At 61.2% G+C, this 23,141-nt stretch overlaps 2 protein-coding genes across 4 annotated transcripts in view; one reads left to right on the forward strand and one right to left on the reverse strand.

The window, feature by feature from the left end:
- The window catches only part of NKD2 (NKD inhibitor of Wnt signaling pathway 2), a 34,633-nt gene extending 25,477 nt beyond the window's left edge, over positions 1 to 9,156 (forward strand). For both annotated transcript variants that reach the window (XM_087443086.1, XM_087443087.1), the window contains 7 exons: positions 1,275 to 1,335; positions 2,629 to 2,756; positions 3,142 to 3,237; positions 3,967 to 4,114; positions 4,500 to 4,584; positions 5,204 to 5,331; positions 6,026 to 9,156. In XM_087443086.1, coding sequence (XP_087299212.1) covers positions 1,275 to 1,335; positions 2,629 to 2,756; positions 3,142 to 3,237; positions 3,967 to 4,114; positions 4,500 to 4,584; positions 5,204 to 5,331; positions 6,026 to 6,591 — 1,212 coding nt within the window. In that variant the 3' untranslated portion in view covers positions 6,592 to 9,156. The remainder of the gene's footprint in view (positions 1 to 1,274; positions 1,336 to 2,628; positions 2,757 to 3,141; positions 3,238 to 3,966; positions 4,115 to 4,499; positions 4,585 to 5,203; positions 5,332 to 6,025) is intronic.
- Positions 9,157 to 17,174: 8,018 nt separating this feature from the next.
- SLC12A7 (solute carrier family 12 member 7) overlaps positions 17,175 to 23,141 on the reverse strand; it is a 59,906-nt gene continuing 53,939 nt past the window's right edge. For both annotated transcript variants that reach the window (XM_087443089.1, XM_087443088.1), the window contains 2 exons: positions 20,970 to 21,103; positions 17,175 to 18,842 (listed from right to left, as the gene is read on the reverse strand). In XM_087443089.1, the coding sequence (XP_087299215.1) occupies positions 18,751 to 18,842; positions 20,970 to 21,103 (226 nt within the window). In that variant the 3' untranslated portion in view covers positions 17,175 to 18,750. The remainder of the gene's footprint in view (positions 18,843 to 20,969; positions 21,104 to 23,141) is intronic.

Consider the following 23,141-nt stretch of genomic DNA (forward strand, 5'->3'; position numbering starts at 1 on the left):
GTTTGTTTTGTTTGCTGTTGAGCCTCTCAGGAATCGCGAGGTAACGATGCCGTACTTGCTGAACACGTCAGGCGGCCTTGGTTTGAGGAAGGCCCGTGTCCCTTTTCCTCCAGCTGATGGACACGGGCCTGGTGGGAGGGTGCTGGCACAAAGCCTCGGTGTCCTGCGGCAGGGTCTGGCTGGTGGCAACAGGCCCCTGGGACGAGGAACCTGAGAGCCACTGAAAAGTGGCGGCCACATGGCCGGTGCTGCGGAGGCACAGCCAGCGCATGGCCTCCTGTTGTTTCCTGCGGTGACCAGGGGTGCCTCAGGGCAACAGAGGCTCCTGTGGTCACCTGCCAGCGAGCAGATGCCACCAGTCCACCCCAGGGGGTTGGGAGGCTTTTGATGAAATAGAAAGGGGGAGGGAAGAGGCTGCTCCCGTGGCTGAGTGTGGACTCATCTCTCTCCCGCCCGCTGGGCCTGAGCCGCCTGTGCCCACTGAGGTGCTCGGGACAGCCAGTTGTAGACTCGACCTCTCGGAGTTGTCCATCTGCACAAGGGGACAGCTGGCAGGACGAGTCTGTGTGAGCCAACAGTACTCACCACTGTGGGGGGACTTGAGGCCTGTTTGTGGGTGGGAGCGAGGGTCTGGTCCCCTCCCCACTGCTCGTACCTTTGGTGGGGCAGCGAGTCTGTCTGGAACCTTCCACCATCCCGCGTGAGGACCCTGACCAAGGACTGCTGAGCATCTGGGGTGTCAGGCGCCCTTGCAGGGTGACCCCCCGGGGCCTCCTACCAAGTTGGGTTTGGCTGTGGAAGCCGAGGGGCTTCTCTCCGCCCAGGCCCCTCGGCCTCCGCCCAGCGCCTTAGGGCAGGCGCCTCTGCCTCCCGGTGTCTCGGGGAGCTATGGGGCAGCACTTCTAGCTCTTGCGTGCGCCTCTGGCGGGAAGTGCCTCGAGCTGGGCCGGGGAGCAGAGGGCAGGTGGGTCCCGTCACCGGGACGCACCGTCAGGCGGAGGCCACGCCCTCGATGGGGCACTCAGGCCTCCGCGTGAAGCAGCAGCAGAGTCTCGTCCTGCTGACGGGTCTGGTGGAACCAACAACACGGTGGGATGTGTGCCTGCTTTGCTTTCTCAAGATCTGATGCTGAGTGAGTGTGGAGAGGGTGCGGGCTGAGAGCATGTGACTCCCCAGGAGGCCAGAGGCCGGTTCCAGCACCTGGAGTTCGTGGGGTCTCCACGGTCTGCCCCCCTGAGCCACGTGGTCACGCAACTGCCCTGTTCTCCCTGCAGGAGCTGCCCAGTGGGGACCCCAAGGAGGGGCTTTTCCGGGAGGACCAGTGTCCCCTAGAGGGTAAGTCCTGCTCCCCAAACCTCAGACCACCCAAGGCACATGTCCGGGGCCTGCCCTCAGGACACCCCAGACGAACTGAGCCCCTGAAGATGAGGACTGCACATGCTCCCCCTCCTTAACTTAGCCCACCAAACCCAGCCCAGCCCCCAGTGGCCGTGGGTCCCCACGGTGGCCGTGTGCAGGTGCAAGCAAGCTGTAAGCTGCGGTCCCCAGTCTCATAAGCAATTTGTTCTTGAAATACACTTGGAAACGCCTTTCACTTGGGCTCCTTACACGAAGCAGGTGACCTGGTCTTACGGGCATCAGAGAAGCCAAAGCCCGAGCCATAGGGGCTTGTCCATCTGTGGAGTTCCCATGAGCCTGTGCATAGAGGCAGCACCGCCGGGCTCTGGAGAGAGGGGATCTGGCGAGTGCACAGGTCAGGCCTGGGTGTGATGTCCTCTGTCAGTGTAAGGCTGTCGGAAACGGTTGGCTGTGAGGTGTTGACCAGCCTGAGTCACTGCCGAGAGCGTGCGTCTGCGCTGGAGAGGGTCCCGCTGTGGACCTGGCAGGTTGTCACCAGGCCTGCCCGCAGGTCAGGGTCGGGGATGAGTGTCCTCGGCATCATGTGAGGCAGGAGTCATGGGGGGTGCAGGGGGGCCAACCAGCAGGTCCGCCATCAGAGGGGCTCTGAGACCCTCCTAGTTGGGAACTCGGGCCCTGAGACTCTCCCCGGCTCGCACCTGTCCGAGCACCTGTCGGCAGGTCTGAGCCAGGAGATGCCCGAGCTCGCATCCTGGAGAAGAACGAGCCAGAGAGGAGACACTCGTCGTCTAGCTACTCAGCTGGCAGGCTCAGTGCAGGCGGCTTCCGTGGACCCTGGAGTTGAGGGTTGTTGGGAGACTGGACGTGTCGATGGGGAGGGGAAGCCAGATGATGCAGTGACCCCCTGGAGGCCCCTCGGCAGGGACCACCCCTCATGGGGCTGTGGGGCAGCCTCCTCCCCACCCACTGCTCCAAAGCCACTGCTGGGCCGGTGGGCAGAGGCAGGAGGGTGCACCTGGCTATGGCTGACCCAGGCGAGGGACGAGGGGGCACCTGGCCGTGGCTGACCCAGGTGAGGGCAGCCCTCTGCACAGGTCCCTTGATGCCCCCTGGTTCTGGAAGGAGGGGCTCTCCACTCAGGCCCATCTGGAGAGGATCAGGGCTTGGACGGCTCCCCGGGCCGCACCTTCTGGCGTCCCCTCTGCCCTGGGTCACCTGCCTGGGCCAGGCCAGGGGGAAACAGGCCCCTTTCCCTCCTCATTCCCCCAGTGGCACTCCCCGCTGAGAAGGCCGAGGGCCTTGAGGGCCCAGGACAGCTCTTCGGCGTGGACGATGGAGAGAGAGCAGCAAACCGAGAGGCCCCGAGAGGACTGAGCAAGAAGCGCCTGGACATCAACGTAGGTCTTTTCTCCTGCCTCGCTCTCTCGCAGGCGGGTCCCGGGGCCAGGATAGTGCGTGTTCACCATAGCATGGGCGTCTGTGGACCCGGCAGCCTGGACGGTTCGCCTGAGGTTCAGCGAGTTGGAGGGGTTGAACATGTTCCCGACGCCCCGGGTTCCTGTGGGCGGAGGGTGTTGCTGTGAATCTGCCACAACCGGCCGATTTGGCACCAGACAATTTGAGGGACTTTCCCAGGCGTGCCCAGCTATGGGAATGATACCGAAGTCGACTTTACAGACCGTCCTGTCTCCCCGGCCGGCCCAGGGCAGGGGTGTGATGGAGCAGCGGGAGGGGGGCAGGGCGAGGACAACCCCGCCGCCTCTGTCCCATGTGCCCCCGCAGGCGCTCCAGTGCGACGTCTCGGTGGAGGAGGACAACAGCCAGGAGTGGACGTTCACCCTCTACGGCTTCGACCACAGTGGGAAGGCCACCAGGGAGGTGATGCCCTTGTGTCTGCGTCAAATGGTCCCGGGGAAGGGCGCTGGTGGTCCTGGCGAAGGGCGCCAGCAGCAGACAGACAGACAGACAGACAACAAGGCCCCCAGTCTCTGTGAGGAGGTGACGGGCTGAGCCCGCTCTAGGGTGGGAGGAGAGGCTGGGAGCTCTCGCAGGAGGCAGGCGGGCAGGGGGACCCAGGAACCGACAGAGCCCTGGAGTCGGCGTCTCCTTGAGGCCCGGCCAGGCCGCCATCTGGCTGGTGCAGCTCCACACGCCTGTTCCTGCAGCGGCACCTCTGGCTGGGGCCAGCAGCCCTCCGGTGGGGCAGCGAGGGTCCTGGGAGTGCCCCGCCCTCCTCTGCTGGCCTGTGTGTCCAGGACAAAGTACCCCTTGAAAGGAAGCAAAACGTAGGATGACTGAAATAAGTGCGTTTGGGTTAAAAAGCAAAACTTGGATCTGAACACGGATTCAGTTTGAAATTTGAAAGGTCAGAGAGATGAGATCCCAACAACAGCAGGGCTGCTCACTCAGACAGCTTGCTGCCTGCGTGGGGTGAGTGTGGGGTCGGAACAGCCTGCTCAGACAGGTCGTCGTGTCTGAGCCGGGGTGTCTGGGACACTGAGTGAGTCAAGCAGGAGGGCAGCCTGGAGGGGGCGGTGGGCAGCCTGCGTCATGCCAGCGTGGGTTGGGCAGTTCCGCTGGCGTTGGTGACGGCGATGCCGTCCTCAGGACATGTCCAGCCTGATGCACACCATCTACGAGGTCGTTGACGCCTCCGTCAACCACTCCTCGGGCAGCAGCAAGACGCTCCGAGTGAAGCTGACCGTCAGCCCCGAGCCCTCCAGCAAGAGGAAGGAGGGTCCCTCCGCCGGCCAGGGTGAGGGCCCGGTTCCCCCCAGCAGCGGCTCCCCTGCTCAGATGCCCTGAAGACCCCGCTTTAAATGGCAGCCCCTCCCTCACCCCCACACAATGCAGTCCTCCAAGCTCTTGCCTCCCACGTGCCAAACCACGGGTTACCTGTTACTCGTGTCTGCTGTTCAGTGCCCCCAGCCCCCCAGGGCACGAATCTCCTGCTGTCGTTCCTGAATATGGAAAGCAGGGCCTGGTACCTGGCAGGGGCTCAAAACTGTTCAGTGAACGAATGAATGAGTGCACTAACAGCGACTGAGTGGATGAAGGGATGAATGCATCCACAGTGGGTGGACAAATAAACGGCTGGGCCAGTGAACCAGTGGGTGACCAAGCAAACGCACTTCTTCCAGACCGGGAGCCCGCTCGCTCCGGGATGGAGGGTGAGCCAGCCGAGGACCCAAGGGTGGCCGACAAGAGGCTGTCTGCCCACGTCAGGTGAGGGGCTGGGGTCTGGCTCCTCCCCCTGGATGTGCCTCCTCAGCTGGGAGCAGGCGGCTGGCGCCTGCTTCCTACAGGCCTCACAGGCTGTCCCCTCAGGGCGCACAACCAGGATGGGCCCCTGGGCGCGGAGGAGCCCAAGCACTGCCTCTGTGGGGGAGGGTGGCACCTTGGGGTCCCTTCTGCACCTGGAGCTCAGGCTGGAGCTGAGCCCGCCCGGCTTCTGTCTGAGGCAGGGGAGGCTTGAACGGCAGCGGGGCGGCCCCCAGACCCTCAGCTGCGTGCTCTGGCGCCCGTGGTTCCACTCACCGGCTGTGGTGGCCGGGGCAGCAGCTGCGGAGGTCCCAGAGCGGTGACCTGCTCTCTGCCGTGAGGCCCTTGTGGGCGGCCCAGGTGGACCAGAGGACAGAGGAGCTCCTGCGGGTTCCCTAGGCATTTGTGATGGCGATCCTGGGGTCCTGTGGGACACCCGCCCTTTCTCTCGCTCCCCTCTGGGTGGTGGAGGCTGGTCAGAGCCTCTGGGACCCCAAGATCGTGCGCTACAGGTGCCCCCTGCATCTCTGGATGCCTGCTCTGGCCCCCAGGCAGCACAAGGTCAGTGCTGTCTCCCTGGCAGGAGGCCCAGCGCCGACCCCCACCCCTGCCCTGTGCGCGGGCCGTACTGCGTGGACGAGAACACGGAGCGGAGAAACCACTACTTGGACCTGGCTGGGATCGAGAACTACACGTCCAAATTCGGGCCTGGTAGGTACTGGAGACCATCCCCCAGGCGTGGACGCCTCAGTCAGGAGCATGAGCCTGGCCTGAGGGCCCCGGGTCCCTGCAACGAACCACAGTGCGGCAGTGTGTCCAAGGGGGCGCCCCGGCCAGGTGTGTGGGTGTGCCTGGTCCACGGTGAGATGTCTCAGCCCCACAGAGGGTCTCACGGGGTGTCCCGTGTCCCGTGTTCCATGTCCCGGGCCCCGCAGAGGGTCTCACGGGGTGTGCCGTGTCCAGTGTTCCGTGTCCCGGGCCCCGCAGAGGGTCTCACGGGGTGTCCCGTGTCCCGTGTCCCGGGCCCCGCAGAGGGTCTCACGGGGTGTCCCGTGTTCCGTGTCCCAGGCCCTGCAGAGGGTCTCATGGGGTGTTCTGTGTCCCGTGTTCCGTGTCCCGGGCCCCAAAGACGGTCTCACGGAGTGTCCCGTGTCCCGTGTTCCATGTCCCAGGCCCCGCAGAGGGTCTCACGGGGTGTCTCGTGTCCAGTGTTCCATGTCCCAGGCCCCGCAGAAGGTCTCACGGGGTGTCCCGTGTCTCGTGTTCCATGTCCCAGGCCCGGCAGAGGGTCTCACGGTGTGGCCCGTGTCCTGTGTTCCGTGTCCCAGGCCCTGCAGAGGGTCTCAAGGGGTGGCCAGTGTCCCGGGCCCCAAAGACGGTCTCAGGGAGTGTCCCGTGTCCACAGGGTCACCGCCAGCACAGGCCAAGCAGGAGCACCAGGGCAAGGCCTCGTGCCCCCAGAGCAGGTCCCGCTCGCAGGAGCCGGACGCACACACCGCGCACCACCGCAGGTCCCAGGTGCTGGCTGACCACACCCTGCTGACCGCGGAGCCTGCCGCCCGGGCTCTGGACGGGCAGCCCCGGCTGAAGGGGCAGGAGAAGCAGTTCCTCAAGTCCCCCAAGGGCTCGGGGAGGCCGCCCGGGGGGCCCGGTGGGAGCAAGTCCGGGAGAACCTTCAGCTACCACCCGCCCGCCGCCCTGCTGCAGGGCCCCCAGGACGGCCACCACCTCCAGCAGCCCCCGCCGCAGCCCTACGGCCACAAGCGGTACCGGCAGAGGGGCCGGGAGGGCCACTCGCCGCTCAAGGCTGCGCTGGGCCAGCCCGCCGTGGTGGAGCACGAGGTGGTGCGGGACCTGCCGCCCGTGCTGCTGGGGGAGGGCTACGCGGTGCCCGTGGTCCAGCGCCACGAGCACCACCACCACCACGAGCACCACCACCACCACCACTACCACCACCACCCCCCCTCCTAGCGCGGCCCGGCCCGGCGCCACGTGGACGGGGCGGAGAAAGCCCTTCCGCCTCCACTGCTTCCTCCACCGCTGCCGCGGACGCCGCCAAGGTGGACTCATTTGATGCTGACGTTTCCCAGCTATAAAGCTATTTTGTGTACTCCATAAAGACCGTATGTAGGCATAGAAAAACGCACCGGTACCTGTCGTCTGTGATTCCAAAATGAGGCCCTGTGGCGTTGAAGGGCCTCTGCCGGACAGCCTCCGTGTGTTTTTCTCAGGGCGCCACGTGCTCCGGGCCCTTTGACCCGGGCACGGGGGTGGTGGGAGTGGAGGTGAAGCCTTGCAGCCTCGTGTAATCTATTCTTTGTGAAGCCAGGAGGGGGCGGGTCTGGGGAGAGCTGTTCCTCGGCGCCGTGAGTGTAGTGGCGAGCTCCGCTACACGACGTGAGCACAGATCACAGCAGAAGGGGGGCCGCAGGGGACGGGCAAGACGGCTCCTGGGAGAGCAGAGAGGAGGGCGGAGGCGGGCGGGCTGCCACGGCCGCGGGGCGGCCTCTGGTCTCACGTGCCACCAGCATCTTAAGTGGACACAGACGCGACAGCAGGGCAAGGGAGGGTGGTGGACTCCGCCAGGTTCCCGTCCTCGGAGGACTCACACGTGCCATTGCGACACTCATGGCGCAGCATCCATGACACCTTTGGAGAAGCATGCTTCCCTCTGGGAGGGTTAGGAAAGGGTCCCAGACCAGCATGAAGTCCCAGCGATGCTGGGTGGTGATGGTGTCGCACAGTCGGGGAACTTCGGCTGACAGGGGTCCCACTGAGGCAGGAAGCTGGCTCCTGCTCCGTCGAAGAGGAGCCAGTGGGCGTTCTGGCAAGCTGTGCATCTGTGCCGGGAGTCTGCATTTGCCTTCTTTGCACTGTTCTTAAGAATAAAGCAAATTGGCGGTCGACTTGTAATTGAGGTGTTTTCCCCCAGTCATAATAAAAATACTTGCATTTTATAACGTCTCACCTATTTTAAAACGGATACGGTCAGTCCACCCACACCGGCATGTGGCCAGGTGGGCACACCCTCCCCGGAGAGAGCGGCTGTGCCTGTTTATACGTTTATAGAAGGAAAATTAAAATACACGTGGGCACACATGACCCCGTATTTGTGGGTAAGTTTCTTTTCCCGTTTTACCGCTCACAAAAACCTAAGCCCGAGGCTGGGCTCACGATAACAGGACACTTTGCACCCTTGTCTGGGGCCGCGTGGACCAGGGTTTGTGTGGCGACATCGGCTCTCTGTAAACGAGAATCTGTCTGGAGAGGCCGATGTGTCTCATCAGTGTCTTCTCTTCCCCTTGAGACTTCACGTCCCTGTTCACGGCTGGTTTAAAAATCCCTCGGGATTTCTGAGTAACTGGTGTCTCTCCGCGAGCCGAGGCCCACGTGCTGAGGGAGAACCAGGGGATTCTTGGGGTCTCTCGAGGCCGGAGCACTCGCATCTCGGTTTTCCAGGTGTTTCAGATCAGCAGGCCTCGGGGTGCCTGACTGGCCTGGAGGCCAGCGGCCAGGCGGCAGAGTGCGCCCTTCTGTGTGGACACGTCTGCGTTCCGTCCGCACCTCGTGAATCCTGCGTAGCAACGTCACACACGCGGCCGCCTCGGGGTTTCTGCAGAATTGCTTGTCCACCCCAACCTGGATCCGTGCTCAGTGTGCAGAGCTCCTGCGCATGCTGCCACGGCAGGGGGCCTGCTTAGTGAGTCCCAGCAGGCCAGCCGGCTGGCCTCCGGCGAGTGCTCCACTGACCAGCAGGGTGGGTAGGTTTGGTGAGGCCTGAACTTCAGCCTCTTTGACTCCAGATCCTGGTTTTAAAAACAAGACATGAGTGAAACGCCAGCAAGCACAGACCAGAAGCTGAGGGTCTGCTGCTTGTGAATCCGTGAAGCCGGGGCCCATGGTTCCGACTCTGATTTGGGACCGTCCCTTGGATGTGGGCCGCACCCAGGGTGGCACAGGCGAGCCCTAAAGGGACAGAAGCAGGTTAGAGAACAACAGAAAAGACCACTTTGTGCACGAAAAGGGGCCCAGCATTGACATGGACGTGTTAATTAAACGTCCACACGTGGAGAACAGTCTTTCTCTCGTCAGGATGTCAGGACGATGTAGCTTGCCTGGGTTGGGGCTGGGCCCAGGACCACATGTGTTGGAGCAGCAGGCACCCACCTAGAAGAGAGGCCGTGACGGCGCTGGACGCAGAGACGGAGGTGGATGAGCTCGGAGGACATAACGCAGACGTGTCCAGCCCACTCCAGGGACACAGTTCCCGCCCGGCTGGGCCCCGTGGATGAGCCAGAGGCTCTGTTGCCGAGTCTGCCAGGCATGCTGGGCGCCAGGAAGGCCTCATGGTGACTGGCAAGGACCAGTTGGGGACGGTTTTCGTAGCAGAGACAAAGACTCTTGTCATTTACTTGTTTTTAAGTGTAGATGTTGCTATTGGATGATCTCAGAGCTGGACCAACCTGTATCTTACATTCTCAAGGAGAGCCTTCTGGAAAGTACGTTCCCAAATAAACCTGGTATTGAGTGAATGGACTTCTCCGTGGTGCTCCTTTGTCGATAGGTGTGCCCAGCGCCTCCCGGGGCCAGCGCCCTCGAGTCTCCACAGCGGCGACCTCGTGCATCACTTGTGACCCTGGGCTCCATCCAGACGCCCTCTCTAGGGTGCGGCCTCTGGTTCCTGGCTGATCTGAGTGCTGGTCATCTTGGCCACTGTGCTTTCCTGGTCCCAGGCCTGGGCCATCCACCTACACACACTGGACTCTCTCTTGTCCTCCCTTTCTTGGAGGGCGAGGCCTCGTCTGAGGTCTCAGGGGTCCAGTGTTCGCTCCTTCAGGAGCTGCAGGCCTGCGTCTCTGGGCCCCTTGGGCCTGTGCTCTCGGCCGGCTCTGCTCCTGCATGAGGTACCTGTCTGCCCAAAGATGAGTCCAGAGAGCAGAGCACAGCCCTGCTCTCCTCAGGCCGGAGAGGCCCAGCCAGCGGATCTGCGTGACTGCACCATCCAGGCTGGCGTCAGAGGAGACCTCCTTGCCCAGGAGGCCCCACCACCACCACCACCAGGGCCCCAACTCATCCCTCACCCCCAGGAGCCCCACATACCCCTCACCCCCAGGTGCCTCCACACACCCCTCACCCCCAGGGGCCCCCACACACCCCTCACCTCCAGGATCCCTGACCCCTCACCCCCAGGAGGCCCCACACATCTCTCACCCCCAAGGTCCCCTACCTCTCACCCCCAGGAGCCCCCACACACCCATCACCCCCACGGGCCCCACACACCCCTCACCCCAGGAGCCCCCACACATCTCTCACCCCCAGGAGCCCCCACACACCCCTCACCCGTGGGGCCCCCACACACCCCTCACCCGCGGGGTACTCTCTGCCCGTTTCCTCATTTCTTCCCATGACCTCATGTGGCTCTGCTCTTGGGTGAAATGACCAGGGTGCTTGTTGCGTGGGGACCTTGTTCCCGTCTGATCCTTGGCACCAACCCACAAGCTCCTTGAGGCCCCACAGCTTGTCTTTGGTACCAGGCACATCACAGACACATGGATGGAGTCCAGTGAGCCCTTGAGGGTGAATGAGTGAGTGACTGAATGGATGACTGAGTGAGTGAATGAGTGAATGAATGAATGCATGCATGAGTGAATGAGTGAGTGACTGGATGAGTGAGTGAGCAAATGAATGAGTGAGTGGGTGAGTGGGTGAGTGAGTGAATGAATGAACAAGTGAGGGAATGAAGGAGTGAGTGAATGAGTGTGTGAGTGAATGAGTGAATGAATGAGTGGGTGAGGGAGTGAACGAGTGACTCAGTGCGCGCGTGTGTGTGAAGGCAGCTCTGTCAGAGCACCCCCCAACCTGCCATGTGAAGCGCCCACAAAGGTAGGGGCAGCCCAGGGCTGGCCTTTCGCTGGTTTCGGGTGGCGGGGCCCAGAGGTCCAGGGAAGGCCAGGCTGCAGCCATGCGTCTCCTGCGGGCCCTGCTCCTGAGTGCATGCGGACACGGAGGGCCTCGCCCACACCTCCCGGCTGGGAACACAAGCTGGTGCCGTGATCCCTGGGACGCAGGCCCCCTCAGAGCAAGGAAGCTCTGAGCGCGGAACCTCAGAGCAAGCTATGCTGAGGTGGGGGCAGGTGAGGGATTCACCCAGAGTGTGCCGGGCACAGCTGAGGCGGTCATGCTGGGGGCTGTGGGCAGGGGCTGGTGGAAGGGACTGGAACACCAGCTGGGAATTCCTGGAAGGGAACGGGTGCTGGGCAGGGCTTTGGGCCCCGAGACTGTGGGAAGACCCAGGTTTTCAGGAAGAGACCGGGCGCCGTATGGGCCGGACCCAGGCTCTGCGGAGCCCCGGAGAGACTCCTGCTCTAACTCGGAGTTCCGGACTTCACCAGCTCTTCCCACGAAGCCCCTTGCTGCACCCGGAGGGCTGAGCCCAGCAGATGAGACAGCCCCCAGGACGGGTCCAGCTGCGAGCCTTATTCTGGCTATGTCCCGCCCCCTGCTGACACTGAGGAGGTGCCCCCTGCTGACACTGAGGAGGTGCCCGGCAAGCTAGGAACTGAGGAGAACGCCCTAATGTGGTGAAGAGTGTCAAGAGTGTCTGCCGACCTTACAACCGAACAAAACCCAACAACAAATGCCCCAGCCCGCATCATTCTGAGAGCAGAGTGAGACTGGTGCCCTCACTGCAGCAGGCCAGGAGAAGGAAGGACCTCCTGATGGCACAGGGAATCTATCAGGGTTCCCCGAGGTGGGGCTGAGGGGCAGTCCAGAAGCGTCTACAGATAACTTCAAGTCTAGCAAAGCCTCCAGATAGATGGTTCGCGTCCAAAATCAATGTATTTCTGTACGGCAGCTACTGGTTATGAGATAATTTTTTGTGGGGTTTTTTTTTTTTTTCTGAGGAAGATTTGCCCTGAGCTAACATCTGTGCCAATCTTCCTCTTTCTGTATGTGAGCTGCCACCACAGCATGGCCACTGACAGACGAGTGGTGTAGGTCCACACCCAGGAACCGAACCCAGGCCGCCGAAGGGGAGTGCGCAGAACTTAACCACTAGGCCACTGGGGCTGGGCCACAAGTTAATTCTTAAAAGATGCTGTGATGGATAATTTTATGTGTCAACTTGACCAGGCAAAGATGGGGCATTATTTCTGGGTGTGTCTGTGAGGGTGTTTCTGGGAGAGATTAGCATTTGATTCTGTAAACGGAATAAAGAAGATCTCCCTCACCCACGTGGGGAGCATCCCCCAATTCATCGGGGCCCAAATGGAACACAGAGGAGAAGGAAGGGCACTGCCCTCTCTTCCTGAGCTGGACGTCCACCTTCTCTGCTCTCAGGCATTGGAGGCCCTGGTTCTCAGGCCTCAGGACTCGTAGTGAACTATGCCCCGGCTTTCCTGGGTCGCCAGCTTGCAGGCAGCAGTCTGTGGGCCCTCTCAGCCTCCATGGTCCTGTGAGCCAACTCCTATCACAAGTCTCCTCTTCTGTCTCTCTGCCTATATCCCATTGGCTCTGTTTCTCCGGAGAACACGGACTAGTGCAGATACCACTTACAGTAGTGCCCCAAAATATCAAATGCCTACCAACACGTGCAACAGGAGGGGCACAGGGTCTCAGCACAGAAACCGTGACTTTGATCAGGAGCACGCCGGAAAGAGCTAAGCGGAGCACGGCCTGCGCACAGACTGGCCCACTCGCACCGTGCAGACACCAGCGCGAAGCAGCCACGAGGTCCCAATCAAAATGTCAGCAAGATTCTTTTTGCAGCAATTGACCATCTGATGCTAAAATTCATGGAAAAACAAGGGGCTAAGACTAGAAAAACCAGGTGGAGACAAGCTCCACTGCCTGTCCTGGCCCACGGTAGTCACAGAAATTCACTCAGTGTTCGAGGCCAGGCAAAGTGACCAAGGAACAGGACAAGAGTCCAGGCCCCGCCCCCAAACACGGTCACTGGATGATGACACGGGTGGCCCTAGGGAGCCGGGGCCGAAGGACAGCCTTTCCCCAGATGGTGAGGGGTCAGTGGGTCCCTCTGGGAAAAGGACACCTGACCAACACCTCGCTCCACTCCAGGTGGACACAATGCCACGGACACGCGCCAGTCCCCCAGAGGGTGGTGTGGGAGACGGCTCAGGAGAAGGCTCCTCCCCGGGGCCCGGGTGAGAGGAAACGATGGTGAAAATTAAGGACTTGTGTGCATCAAGTGGCACAGAAGGAGGGTGGAGAGGAGAGCCGCGCAGTGGGCGAGACCTGCAGCGCACGGCCCACAGAGCGCGTATCAGATGCGCATGCTCGCCCCTGACTCGGGAGGGAGGCGGCGGGAGCCCCGCAGGGAGACGCCCGGAGGCCCAGCAGAGGCCTCACCGGGAGGATGTCGAGGTTCTGCAGGAAGCAGTGTCCTCTCGTTTGTAGTCAGGAGAACGCAGCCACGAGGACAATGAGCCCGTCGCCATTCCAGGGGGCCGAGTGACTGGACCGCCGGGTACTAGGTGTGGCCAGAGGACGCGCACAGGTACCCGTGGTGGGCGTGCCCACTGGCACGAGCACCTAGAAAACGCTGAGCAGCCTCTACTGCGGGCGGGCGTCCTGTGCCCTTTGACCTGGCAGCTCCTCCTGGGAATACACCCGCGGATCACGCGTGCCCACCGTGGGGCAGCCTCCGCTCCCACGCGGCTTTGTTCCTGGATGCCTCAGCTTGCCACCATGCACGTGCCCCTCGGCCGCGGGCGGTGACTTGTGGGTACTCACAGAGCGGGGGATGACCCGGCGACGGAAGTGACCCACTGCCGCGGCACCGCCCGCCCCGCGAGTCCATTCGCGCAGGCTCCCGCGGGCCGGCGGGAGGGACAGTCAGGACGGTGGCGACCTCTGGTGGGCAGGGGCCCGAGGTGCAGCCCGCTGGGCCACAGGCCCGGCTCCCTCAGGGACTTGCGGTGGTGCCACCGTGAGGGATAGAGACGGCGACGCCCGGCCCGTGAGCAGAAGCTCGTGTTCCCACATAGCTGTCAATTCCTGGACGCCACGCAGGAGATGACAGCTCAGGACAATTTAGGACGCTGGACTCCACCACGGGTTTTCGCTCTGAGGAAGATGGCATCTCATCACGTGGCGGTCACGACCGTGGTGGCAGATGTGAGGAACTGTCCCGAGACCTGTTGGTTCCCCATCTCCCTCACCTTCATCCCTGCCTGTCCCTCGGGGGACGGGGGCCACTGCAGAGCACCAAAGAAATGAAAAGGAAAGCCGGGGCAGCCTCCCGTCCCCAAGGGAGCGCCTGACGAGGCCTGGTGAAGAGATGCCTTGGCGGGGACTTGGCACCAGCAGGGCCTGGGGCTGTGGAGGCCCCGGGTGGGCCGGAGTGGACGGCTGGAGTGGCCGGCATCTTGGGGTCCCCGGGCCTGCATGAGGGAGCCGGGGAGGGGGTTTGGGGGGGAGCACGTGGCTGTGAGTGAGGACATGGGGGCCAGCCGACTGCTGCAGGGAAAGCAGCCCCCAGGCAGGAGGGGCCCCGGGAGTCGGGGAGGGGCTGGTGCCCAGGGGCCGGATGAGCAGGCCACCCCGGGGGGAGGCAGGCACCCCCCGGGGCGAGTGCAGAGGAAGACTCTTGGGGCTTGTCTCCGGCCCCGCCTGGGGGGAGACCCCCAATCAGCTGAGTGAATCTGATGGGACCTGGGATTGGATCACTTCCCCTTTCTGCACAGATGAATCCCAGCTACAGGAGAAGTCACGCTTCCACCACCCACTTGTGAACAGGCACCTACATGTAGCCTTAAATGTCTGTGGAGACAGCACTCAGAACGTCCTCATCCACCAGGGGAGCTGCCGCCTGAGACGGCCACCACGCCTGCGGCTCTGTGGCCGTGGCCCCCGCGCCCGGTGTCATTTCTCGGTTGGGTCGAAGCCTGTTCTCGGGCAAGGACAGCCTTCATCAACCCGCCCTGCACGTGCGACCGACCTCACGACATGCACTCACTCCTCCGGGGTGGGGGCAGCTCCTCCTCTCCCCATCAGTTTCTTAGAAGTCGCACAAGTGTCCATCATTCCTCCTGCCCTGTTCACATATTTTTTCTTTTTTTGATGGAGACGCTGTATACAGGGCTGTGCAGACAGTCCTTCCTGCCCTCCCATGGGAGGAGGCGGGTCATCTGCACCCTGCGAGGAGGTCAGGGGTTGCCTGCGCCGTGCAGAGAGGAGGTAGATGGGGTCTCTGGAGGGGCCAGGGGTCACTTGCACCCTGCAGAGAGGAGGTGGATGGGGTCTCCGGGGGGGGGGGGTCAGGGGTCACCTGCACCCTGCAGAGCCGAGGTGGCCGGTGCACTCCGGAGCACTGATGTGGCAGGCGCTGCCGTCTCACACCTGCTGCTCTGTGCAGCCTCTCGGCCGCTTAGACAGGTTTTCCTTTCACACGACATTGGGGTGCTCTGGCGTCTCGCGCTTCTGCACCCCTTTCCAGGGCTGTCTGGTGGAGCAGCCCTTGCTGGCCGCTGCCCTCGATATCCCCTCCTCGCGTCCTTCCCCTCCCCCAGCCTGGAACCACAGATGGGTTTGGTCACACAGCCTGGAGCCCCGACCCTCCTCCAAGCTCAGGGTCTCCCGGCCTTGCTCCCATGGCCAGGAGCCCCCTCACTCTGATGCCTCCCTGGAGCCTGCCTGCCCTGCCACAGGCAGCTCTCCCACGCCCTGCTGACCTGGCCTCCGACGTCCAGCAAGCCCCATTCCTCTCGGTCCTTGCCACCCGCCTCACGGCCTCCGCCACCCACACCAGAGGCAGGGCTGCCTGCTGCTCCAACACCAGCGCCAAGTCCCCCAAGCCCCTCCCGCCCTTGGGGTGTCCCTGCCTCGGGGTCTCTGCACATGCTGCTATCTCTCCCTGGAAAGGCCCCTCTGCTCCCAACTGACCCTCACTCTCCTCCTGTTTCAGTGCAGCCCTGCCATCTGGTCACAGCTCCCACAGCTCGCGTGGCGTCCTGGTTGACACTGTCTCCCCAAGGGTGGACGGAAGGGTCGCAGCTCAGAGCTGCACAGAAGGGCCTTGGTCCAGTGACATCAGGGGCTCCATCCCCCCTCAGGCCCACAGGGGCTGGGATCCCTCCAGGTTGGGGCCTCTGCCTGGATGAGGCCCATTCCTCCACCCAAGGGTTCCAGTGTCCCCGCAGCACAAGGCCCTGAAGGCGGTGTTGTGGAGGGTGAGTTTATCAGTTTAGGAAGCGACACGTTAGCAGTCAGCAGTGCTCACTCACCTGTGTAGAGGCATGACGCCGCGTCTGGAGGCCACAGAGGCCTCTCCCTGCGCTGACCTCAGCTCCCGAACTGACTTGGCCAAGGAACTCGCTGCGTGGGTGCCCACAGGCGCGGAGGAGTCAGAACCCACAGACTCCGCCAACTCCTTCACTCATGTCTCTGCTAGACCCCCATGGGGCCTCTGACCATCCCTGGGCCTGGTCCTCCCACTGCTCCCGACTCCCTCCCTCCTGCCACCCTGGGCCTCTGCCCATTTGGTCTCACAGCCCCGAAGGCCCGGCCTCTGTGCTCCAAGTCTCGGGCACTCTCCTGCGGTGCTGCTCCGCCCCGTGCCCAAGGCCCATAGGACACACAGTAACTAAGAGCTTCACACACTTCATAGTTCACCCGTTATCGCGTCCATTCGGCATTTCCTAGCATATCCACAGATTGTGCAAACTTCACAACGAACTTTAGAACATTTCCATCATCCCAAAGGGAAAGCTGTGCCCACTGACAGTCGCTCATTCCCCCTCCCCCGCCCCTGGTAACTACTGCCGATCCCCTTCCCGTTTCCCCGGATTTGCCTATTCGGGGCATTTCATAAGGAATCACACGTGTGCCCTTCTGTGACTGGCTTATTCCACGCAGCATAACGTTCTCAAGGCTCCTCCAGTCTGCAGCGTGTCAGTGCTTCGTTCAGAGGCTGATTACCTCCCACTGAACGTCTGCACCACACTGCCTACCACCTACCAGCTGAGGGCCATCGAGCTGTTCCCAAGTCTTGGCTGTTGTGACGAATGCCGCTACGAACGTGCACGAACAGGTTTCTGTGGACAGATACTCCTCCTGCTGATCAATCTAGGAGCGGAACTGCTGGGTCACAGGGTAACGCTGTGTTTGGCAATTGTAGGAACCGCACCAGTTCCCACACAGCTGGGCCTTTCTGCACCCTGCCCCCACCACCTGTGCCGTGGGAGGGCTCCACGTCCCCCAGCACCCATTCCTCCCCATTCCTCTGGCTACACCCGCATCCTAGCAGGTGTGAACTGCCATCTGTGAGTATGCTCGAGTAAGGGATCCCTTCTAAAGACAGATTTTCTTTGCTGATCCCACCCTTATAGAAATTACAGATGGAGTCATTCAACAACCAGCAGTATTACCTTATTGCACTGCACATCTAAACACAGGGGGCATAGGACAGCTCCCTGTTGATTAACGTTTTTAAAATTCTCTTGGCCAATTCTCATGATAATTCTTCAGCCATCTGAGTTTTCTTTGGCTGATCAGATCTAAAATAAACTTCTCGAAGACAAGGGAGGGATGGATGCATTTTCTCCAATTGTTTATTTTTTATGCCGAATGAGACACAGGAGATTCTTCAACATACTCCGATGTTATACAATTTTATTCTTCTACTAACAAAATCATACAAAGACAGAAACTAAAAAAGAAGCACATGGCATCAGCTTTAAACTGCTGCAGTCAGGGTCACAGTTCACAGCGTGGGAAGGACGCGCGGTGCTGACACGGACACCTCGGGAGGGCAGGCGAGGGCACAGACACCACATTCCCACCTCCGTCCATGCAGCCAGCTCTGCTTCGTGTGACAAGGGTCAGGACAGGAGTGGGCCCTGCTTTCCAGCCGCTGACCGACATTCCAGTCAGTGCAGACACTGCTCTCCTCTCGGCTAGGGGACCCAGACTGGCGGCCCTCCCCGGATGCGGGAGGGGGACCGAGTGCGAGGGGGCGGGTTCTGCTGCTAGGTCAGTGCTGGATGAGATGGCCACGAGGACCAATCCCCCGCCCCACCCGGCTGCGGCTGTTTGGCACATGCTCCGGCCAGTGGTCACTCTGTGTTGCCCAACTGCTCCTCAGAAACATCTGGAAGCACATGCTTAGCCTTTGCCCTGAATTGAAATCTAGGGACCGGGCTGGTTTCCTTGGAGTCCATGAAAGCCAGAGAAAGCGGAGGGCCTGGCGTTTGGGGCCGTCCTCTCTTTATGGACAACTTGATTATCACTTGGATGCCCAGGTGTTTGAATAAATAAATAAGCCACACAGAGGGTGAGGCACAACTTACTGCACGATCTACATGGAACGTGATCACGACACAGAAAGTGGAGACCAGAAGGTCAAGTGCAAAAAGCCTACGGGTCATCGCAGGTGTCTGTCAGTGCCCTGAACCCGACTGTCACCATCCCCTCCGTGCTGGCAGGAGGCGACACACAGGCTTTAGCCGGACGGGTCAGTGCCGGGGGCCGCTGACGCTGTTGGAGCTCCACACTAGAGCCCCTTCCCTCTCCGAGCGTGGAGCATGGAACTGGGTTGTACATCAGACGCTGAACTGCGTGGCGTGCTCACAGCTCTGAGGGGCTCTTCTGCTGACGCCTGCGGCGTGGAGAATTCTCGGCATTGACCGTTTCTGTGTGTGGCACCCTGGCTCTCAGCACGCTCACCTGTGCGAGGTGCCAACGGCTCCAGGGCCTGCCGGGCTGGCCGTTAGTGCTCATGAGGGGACGTGGCCGGTGACCCGGCTGCAGACACAGAGTGTTTTCTGGTGAACATCCTGGACGGGGAAGAACTAAAATGTAACCGCCACCAAGCCAGCAGGTCCAGCCACAGAACAGTAATTCCAGAATCCAAAGGCCGAGCACAGGGCTGGCGCTGCTCGGCTCACTCTGCCCAGGTCACTCGAGCCTCCCTCAGGAGCACACGGGGCACCAAGGGCGCCCGTGTCTCCCCTTCTCAGTCACGCGCTGGCTCTCGGCCTGCACAGGACAGCCCCCTGTGGTATTCTAGACACTTCTGCAGGAAGCCACACCAGCAGGCCAGGCCACGGGTCAGTGTGTGCCACGCACCATCCCCATGCCAGCCCAGCACGTGCCCGGGGAAGCCGAGCGTTAGGAGTAGATGGTGATCACCTCCCGGCCGCTGCCCCTGACCAGGAGGACCCTGTTGAGCCCCTCGGTCAGGACCTCAAGGAACTCCATATCTGGGGGACTAAGTTAAGGACACAGCTGATCCACCGGGCGTGTAACCAGAAGCATGAGGGGAGCGACTCTATTTACTCAGACCCTGTGTCCAGTCAGGACTCGAATTGAGAAGGAGGAGGAAGGCCGAGTCAGGGAAGCCAGGCCCCAGGTTCTGGAGGGAGGGGAGGAGACCCAGAGGCCCCGCCCCACACAAGCCCTCAGCCAGGCTCAGGTCAGCCCCGACCGAGACCCGAGAGGAGACCCTGCCCTCCCCCAGGGGCTCTGCACACAGACGTGGCAGGAGGGATGCCCTGGATGGACGTGTCCACCATCCACTGAGATGCCTGGACAGGCCAGGAATCCCGGTCACCAACAAAGTGCCGATTCCTAAAGCGTGCGGCCAGCTTGAGGCTGAAAACCTGCAAGCCAGGCTGCTCACCTCCTCGGGGCAACCTGCCTCCTACTGCCCTGAGGGGAGGGCGGGGGCCGAGCCCACGATGGCCCCAGGCGGCACACCCCCAGGTAGCCCAGGGACCTGTCCCCCCATCACAGGGGACACATGTTTAGGGGCTGACCTGTGACCTCCAAGGTCATGCCTGCCAGCCTCCCACCATGACCGACCAGGAGGGCCCACGTGGGGACAAGGGGCAGCCAAGAGACAAGCAGAGAAAGGCTTGGAGCAGACCCTCTGGCAGAGGTGCCCCAGCTCTGCCCCGTCCTAGGGATGGAGTTGTGGGAAATCAAAATTGGCTACCCTGAAATATATCTCTTTACCTTGTTTTCTCTGACAGACATTTGACCTCCCCCACTAACTGCCTAAAGAATTTAACATAGAAGACCTGTTCCAGGAAGGAGTTACTATCTGATGGCTGTAATATAATGTAAAATAGATGTTACAATAGGAAAGGCACTGACGGGCCCCTCTTATCAAAAATTCTCTCTCTTCCCGGCCATTCTCTAGGTGGCCCTGCGAGGAGTTGCCAGACAAACACTTACATTTATAAGGGAAATCTCCATTTGTAAAGGTATCTCCCTCTCTGTACTGGAAAGAGGGAGGATGACCTCATTTCTAGAAACTTATCAATGTGGAAGGTGAGGCCTTAAATCTGCATAATAACCTTACTCTTTGTTTACTGTGCTTTAGTGGTAATCTCCTGTAACTGACTCCCCCCACCCCCAACATCCTCCTTTGTCTTCGACTGAAGATGGTATTTAAGACGAGACTCTCTGCTATTGTGTTGAGAAACTCAGTTTCCCTGGTTTCTCCCATGTATACATGTTGTTAAACTTGGTATTATTTCCTCCTGCTAACCTGTCTTTTAATTATTTGGCCAGCCATAAGAACCCTGAGGGAAAGGGTGGAGGGGGGATTCTCCCTCTTCCCCGACAGAGTAAACACACACAGCGCCTGAGGCCGCAGGAAATCACCCAGGACGGGAGCCGGCTGGCGGGAGCTCAGAGCCCAGCACCCGGGGGCTGGTGCCCGGGGGCCACGCCACAAAGACAGGGTCGAGGGTCAGTGATGTGGTGACCGGCCTTCTCCTCTAGATGTTTAGGGTTCAGTCTCCACGCTTGTGTCCACCTCACTCATCGTCTCAATTCCTGGGGCGTCCTTGTGTGCTGCGCTGAGGGCTTGGCCATCGGGAACACCAAGTGCATTTACCCTCTGCTCGTGTTGTGTCGTCTACACCGCCTCCTTCAGCCCTGGCACCGACACCCCAAAGTCAACTGGGGACTGTCCCCTGCGATTCCCCAGGACTAGCTCTCCTGGACCCCCAGTGGCTCAAATGCAGCTCCTTTCCTCAACGGCTGAGATGGAGAGCCCCCACCCCTACCCCCTGCCCACTCCCAGATCCACCACTACCGGCCACGTGGGGACAGGCAGGGCAGGGGTCTGCCCCTCTGCCTGGCCGCCCAACTGCCCACAGCCCCCATGGGCAGCCCAGGGTGCCGAGGCTCTGGTCTAGGCGACCCCAGGCAGGGTTCCTTGCCCGCACGGACGTCAGGTCGGCCTCAGGGCCCAGTGCTCCCCGGGGGCTCCAGGGGCCCCACCTGAACCAGAGGAGAGCCGGCCGCCATCCCGTTACAGGAAACACGGACGGCCCTGCCTGTCACCTGCCCCAGCGGGCAGCGCCCAGAAAGGATACAGTTCTCGTCCCCCTGCTGGCTTTTGGGGGGCCCTGGCATGTTGAGCAGCACCAGCTGGGCGTCCTGGGACTTGGTGAGCAGGACGCCGTTGAGCTTCACGGCCGTGTGCATCCTCCTGACGTTGCCCTGGTTCCTGTGGGAGACCCGGTCACTGGGCGCCACCAGCCCGAGCCTCTGGGCCGGGCCGTGTGAGCCCGCCCCGCCCACTTCACCCTCATCACACAGGGCCAGGTGAAAACAACCAGGACTCACATGGAGTCACACCCGGAGAGCCCACAGGGAGGTGACTCCACGTGAGAACCCTGGCGACAGGCCGGGGGAGTGGTTTGTCCAGCAACAAGAGGGCTTTGCCTCCACACGTCCTAGACTGAGCATCGCTACAGCCACCAAGCTTCTACGTCTACACGCGGCTCTACACACAGGCGGCAACGGGATGCTTCCCCGGCAGAGCTCGCCGTCCGGGCACAGAAAAGCGCTCGCGCAGTGGTAGGCCCTGAAATGTTTCCCGTTAAAATCCCGGGCCTCGTAGCCGAACCTGCTCTAAATGCTGCTTTGCGACGGGCCTGCTGAGCGCGCACGGCAGCTTCTCACTCACCCTGACCCGGGCTGGGGTCCAAGGGCATCTCAGAGACATGAGGAAGAAAAGGCCCAGGCCCCTCCACCCAGCTCCACGGCCACTGCCGTCTGAGGTCCTGTAATCAAGCCAGAGACTGTGGCCAGGAACGCGGCTCGCGGCGCAAGAGCTTGCGCAGCCACTATGAGGTCCACCCCAGCCCTCCGCCCACCTGGACACTGCTGCTCTTGTGCGATGGCTGAAGGACCAGAGCTTCCAACACTCGGTGACCCAGACCCTGTGTCTTGTGTGCTCACTAACTACCCAGTTCTCCACATTCCACAAGGCAGGCAGAGCGTCCACTGTGCGCACGGACCCTTCTCCAAGTGTCCCAGGCAGCCCAGGCCAGCAGCGACCCCCAAGGAAGGGTCCCCACCAAGTCAGATTGGGGATGCTGCAGACCTGGGCCCCCCGGCATGCCTGGGCACCCCCAGGTCTCCTGTCCTCCATGTTTATCCCAAGCGTCCCTAGCCAGGTGGCTGTGGGTCCCCTCTCAAGTGAACTGTGTTCTAGGAAGTACATGGGGGGACACTGGCCTAGGAGAACTGCCCGCCTCAGAGCACCTGCACCTCCGTCTGTGTCAGAATACTCTGCACAAGCGCCACTTCCCAGGTCACACACTACGGAACCCTGGCCAGCCACAGGCAGTGCAGCCCAGCAGTCTCAGCTGCAGCCTCTCTGAGAGGAGGTCACCTAGGCTCTGGACACGAGAAGGACGGGCACATGGACAGACAGACAGAGGCTGCCACACAAGGGGTCAGGGAAAGGCCTGCAGGACGGATGACCGGCCACAGCCTTTGATCAACTCAACCCTTAAGCCAAATAAATCCAATTATAACCACCAGTCACAGAAGCAAGACAGGGAAGAGGAATCCCTTATTTTCCCTCTCCAATTTCATCTGATAAATTACAGGTCAGGCCTCCGGCCACAACACAATCAGATCTTTCATCACAAGAACCATGAATTAGTTGCCTGGACAGACCACAATTACCAGTGTGTCTGGGGACAACAGCAATTCCAGAAATGCATGTGTGTGATGTTAAACCATCTCATGGGTTAAGAGTCTGAAAACACGTATCATCTTAAATCCAAGGTCTGGATCTTGAAGGGCCTGGCTCCAGGGCGACGTGCCCCGTGGAGGTCAGAGAGGCACAGACGGGGGCCAAGCGTGGCCTCGTGTTTCCAGGAAGCTAACAGAAACCTGAATTTGTTCCTCAACAGCCGGCCATGAATCCGCAAAGCAAGGAAATGTATGATAAATATGTTGAATCTGGTGGAGAAGAGCCTTCGAAACAGAGATCCCTGAGGCTAGGAATTAGGGTCCGGGGGTAGTGGGCCACCGGGAGCTAAGGAGGGGGCCAGTGAGCCACGTGCCCACAGTGAGCGGGCAGGCAAAGTGGGAATTCTGTCACTCAGTTCCTGGTGGTGACACTCGAGGAGGGCTGACAAAACAGAGACTCGGAGAAGATACACAACACACCCTAGAGGGCCAGCGACACCCCGAAGTGCACCCACTCTGGGGACCCCACGGTAAGTCACACGTGTCACCAAGGGGCT

The sequence above is a fragment of the Ceratotherium simum genome, chromosome 18 (assembly GCF_057802395.1).
Source record: "Ceratotherium simum simum isolate JZ-2026a chromosome 18, ASM5780239v1, whole genome shotgun sequence".
Taxonomy (NCBI): domain Eukaryota; kingdom Metazoa; phylum Chordata; class Mammalia; order Perissodactyla; family Rhinocerotidae; genus Ceratotherium; species Ceratotherium simum.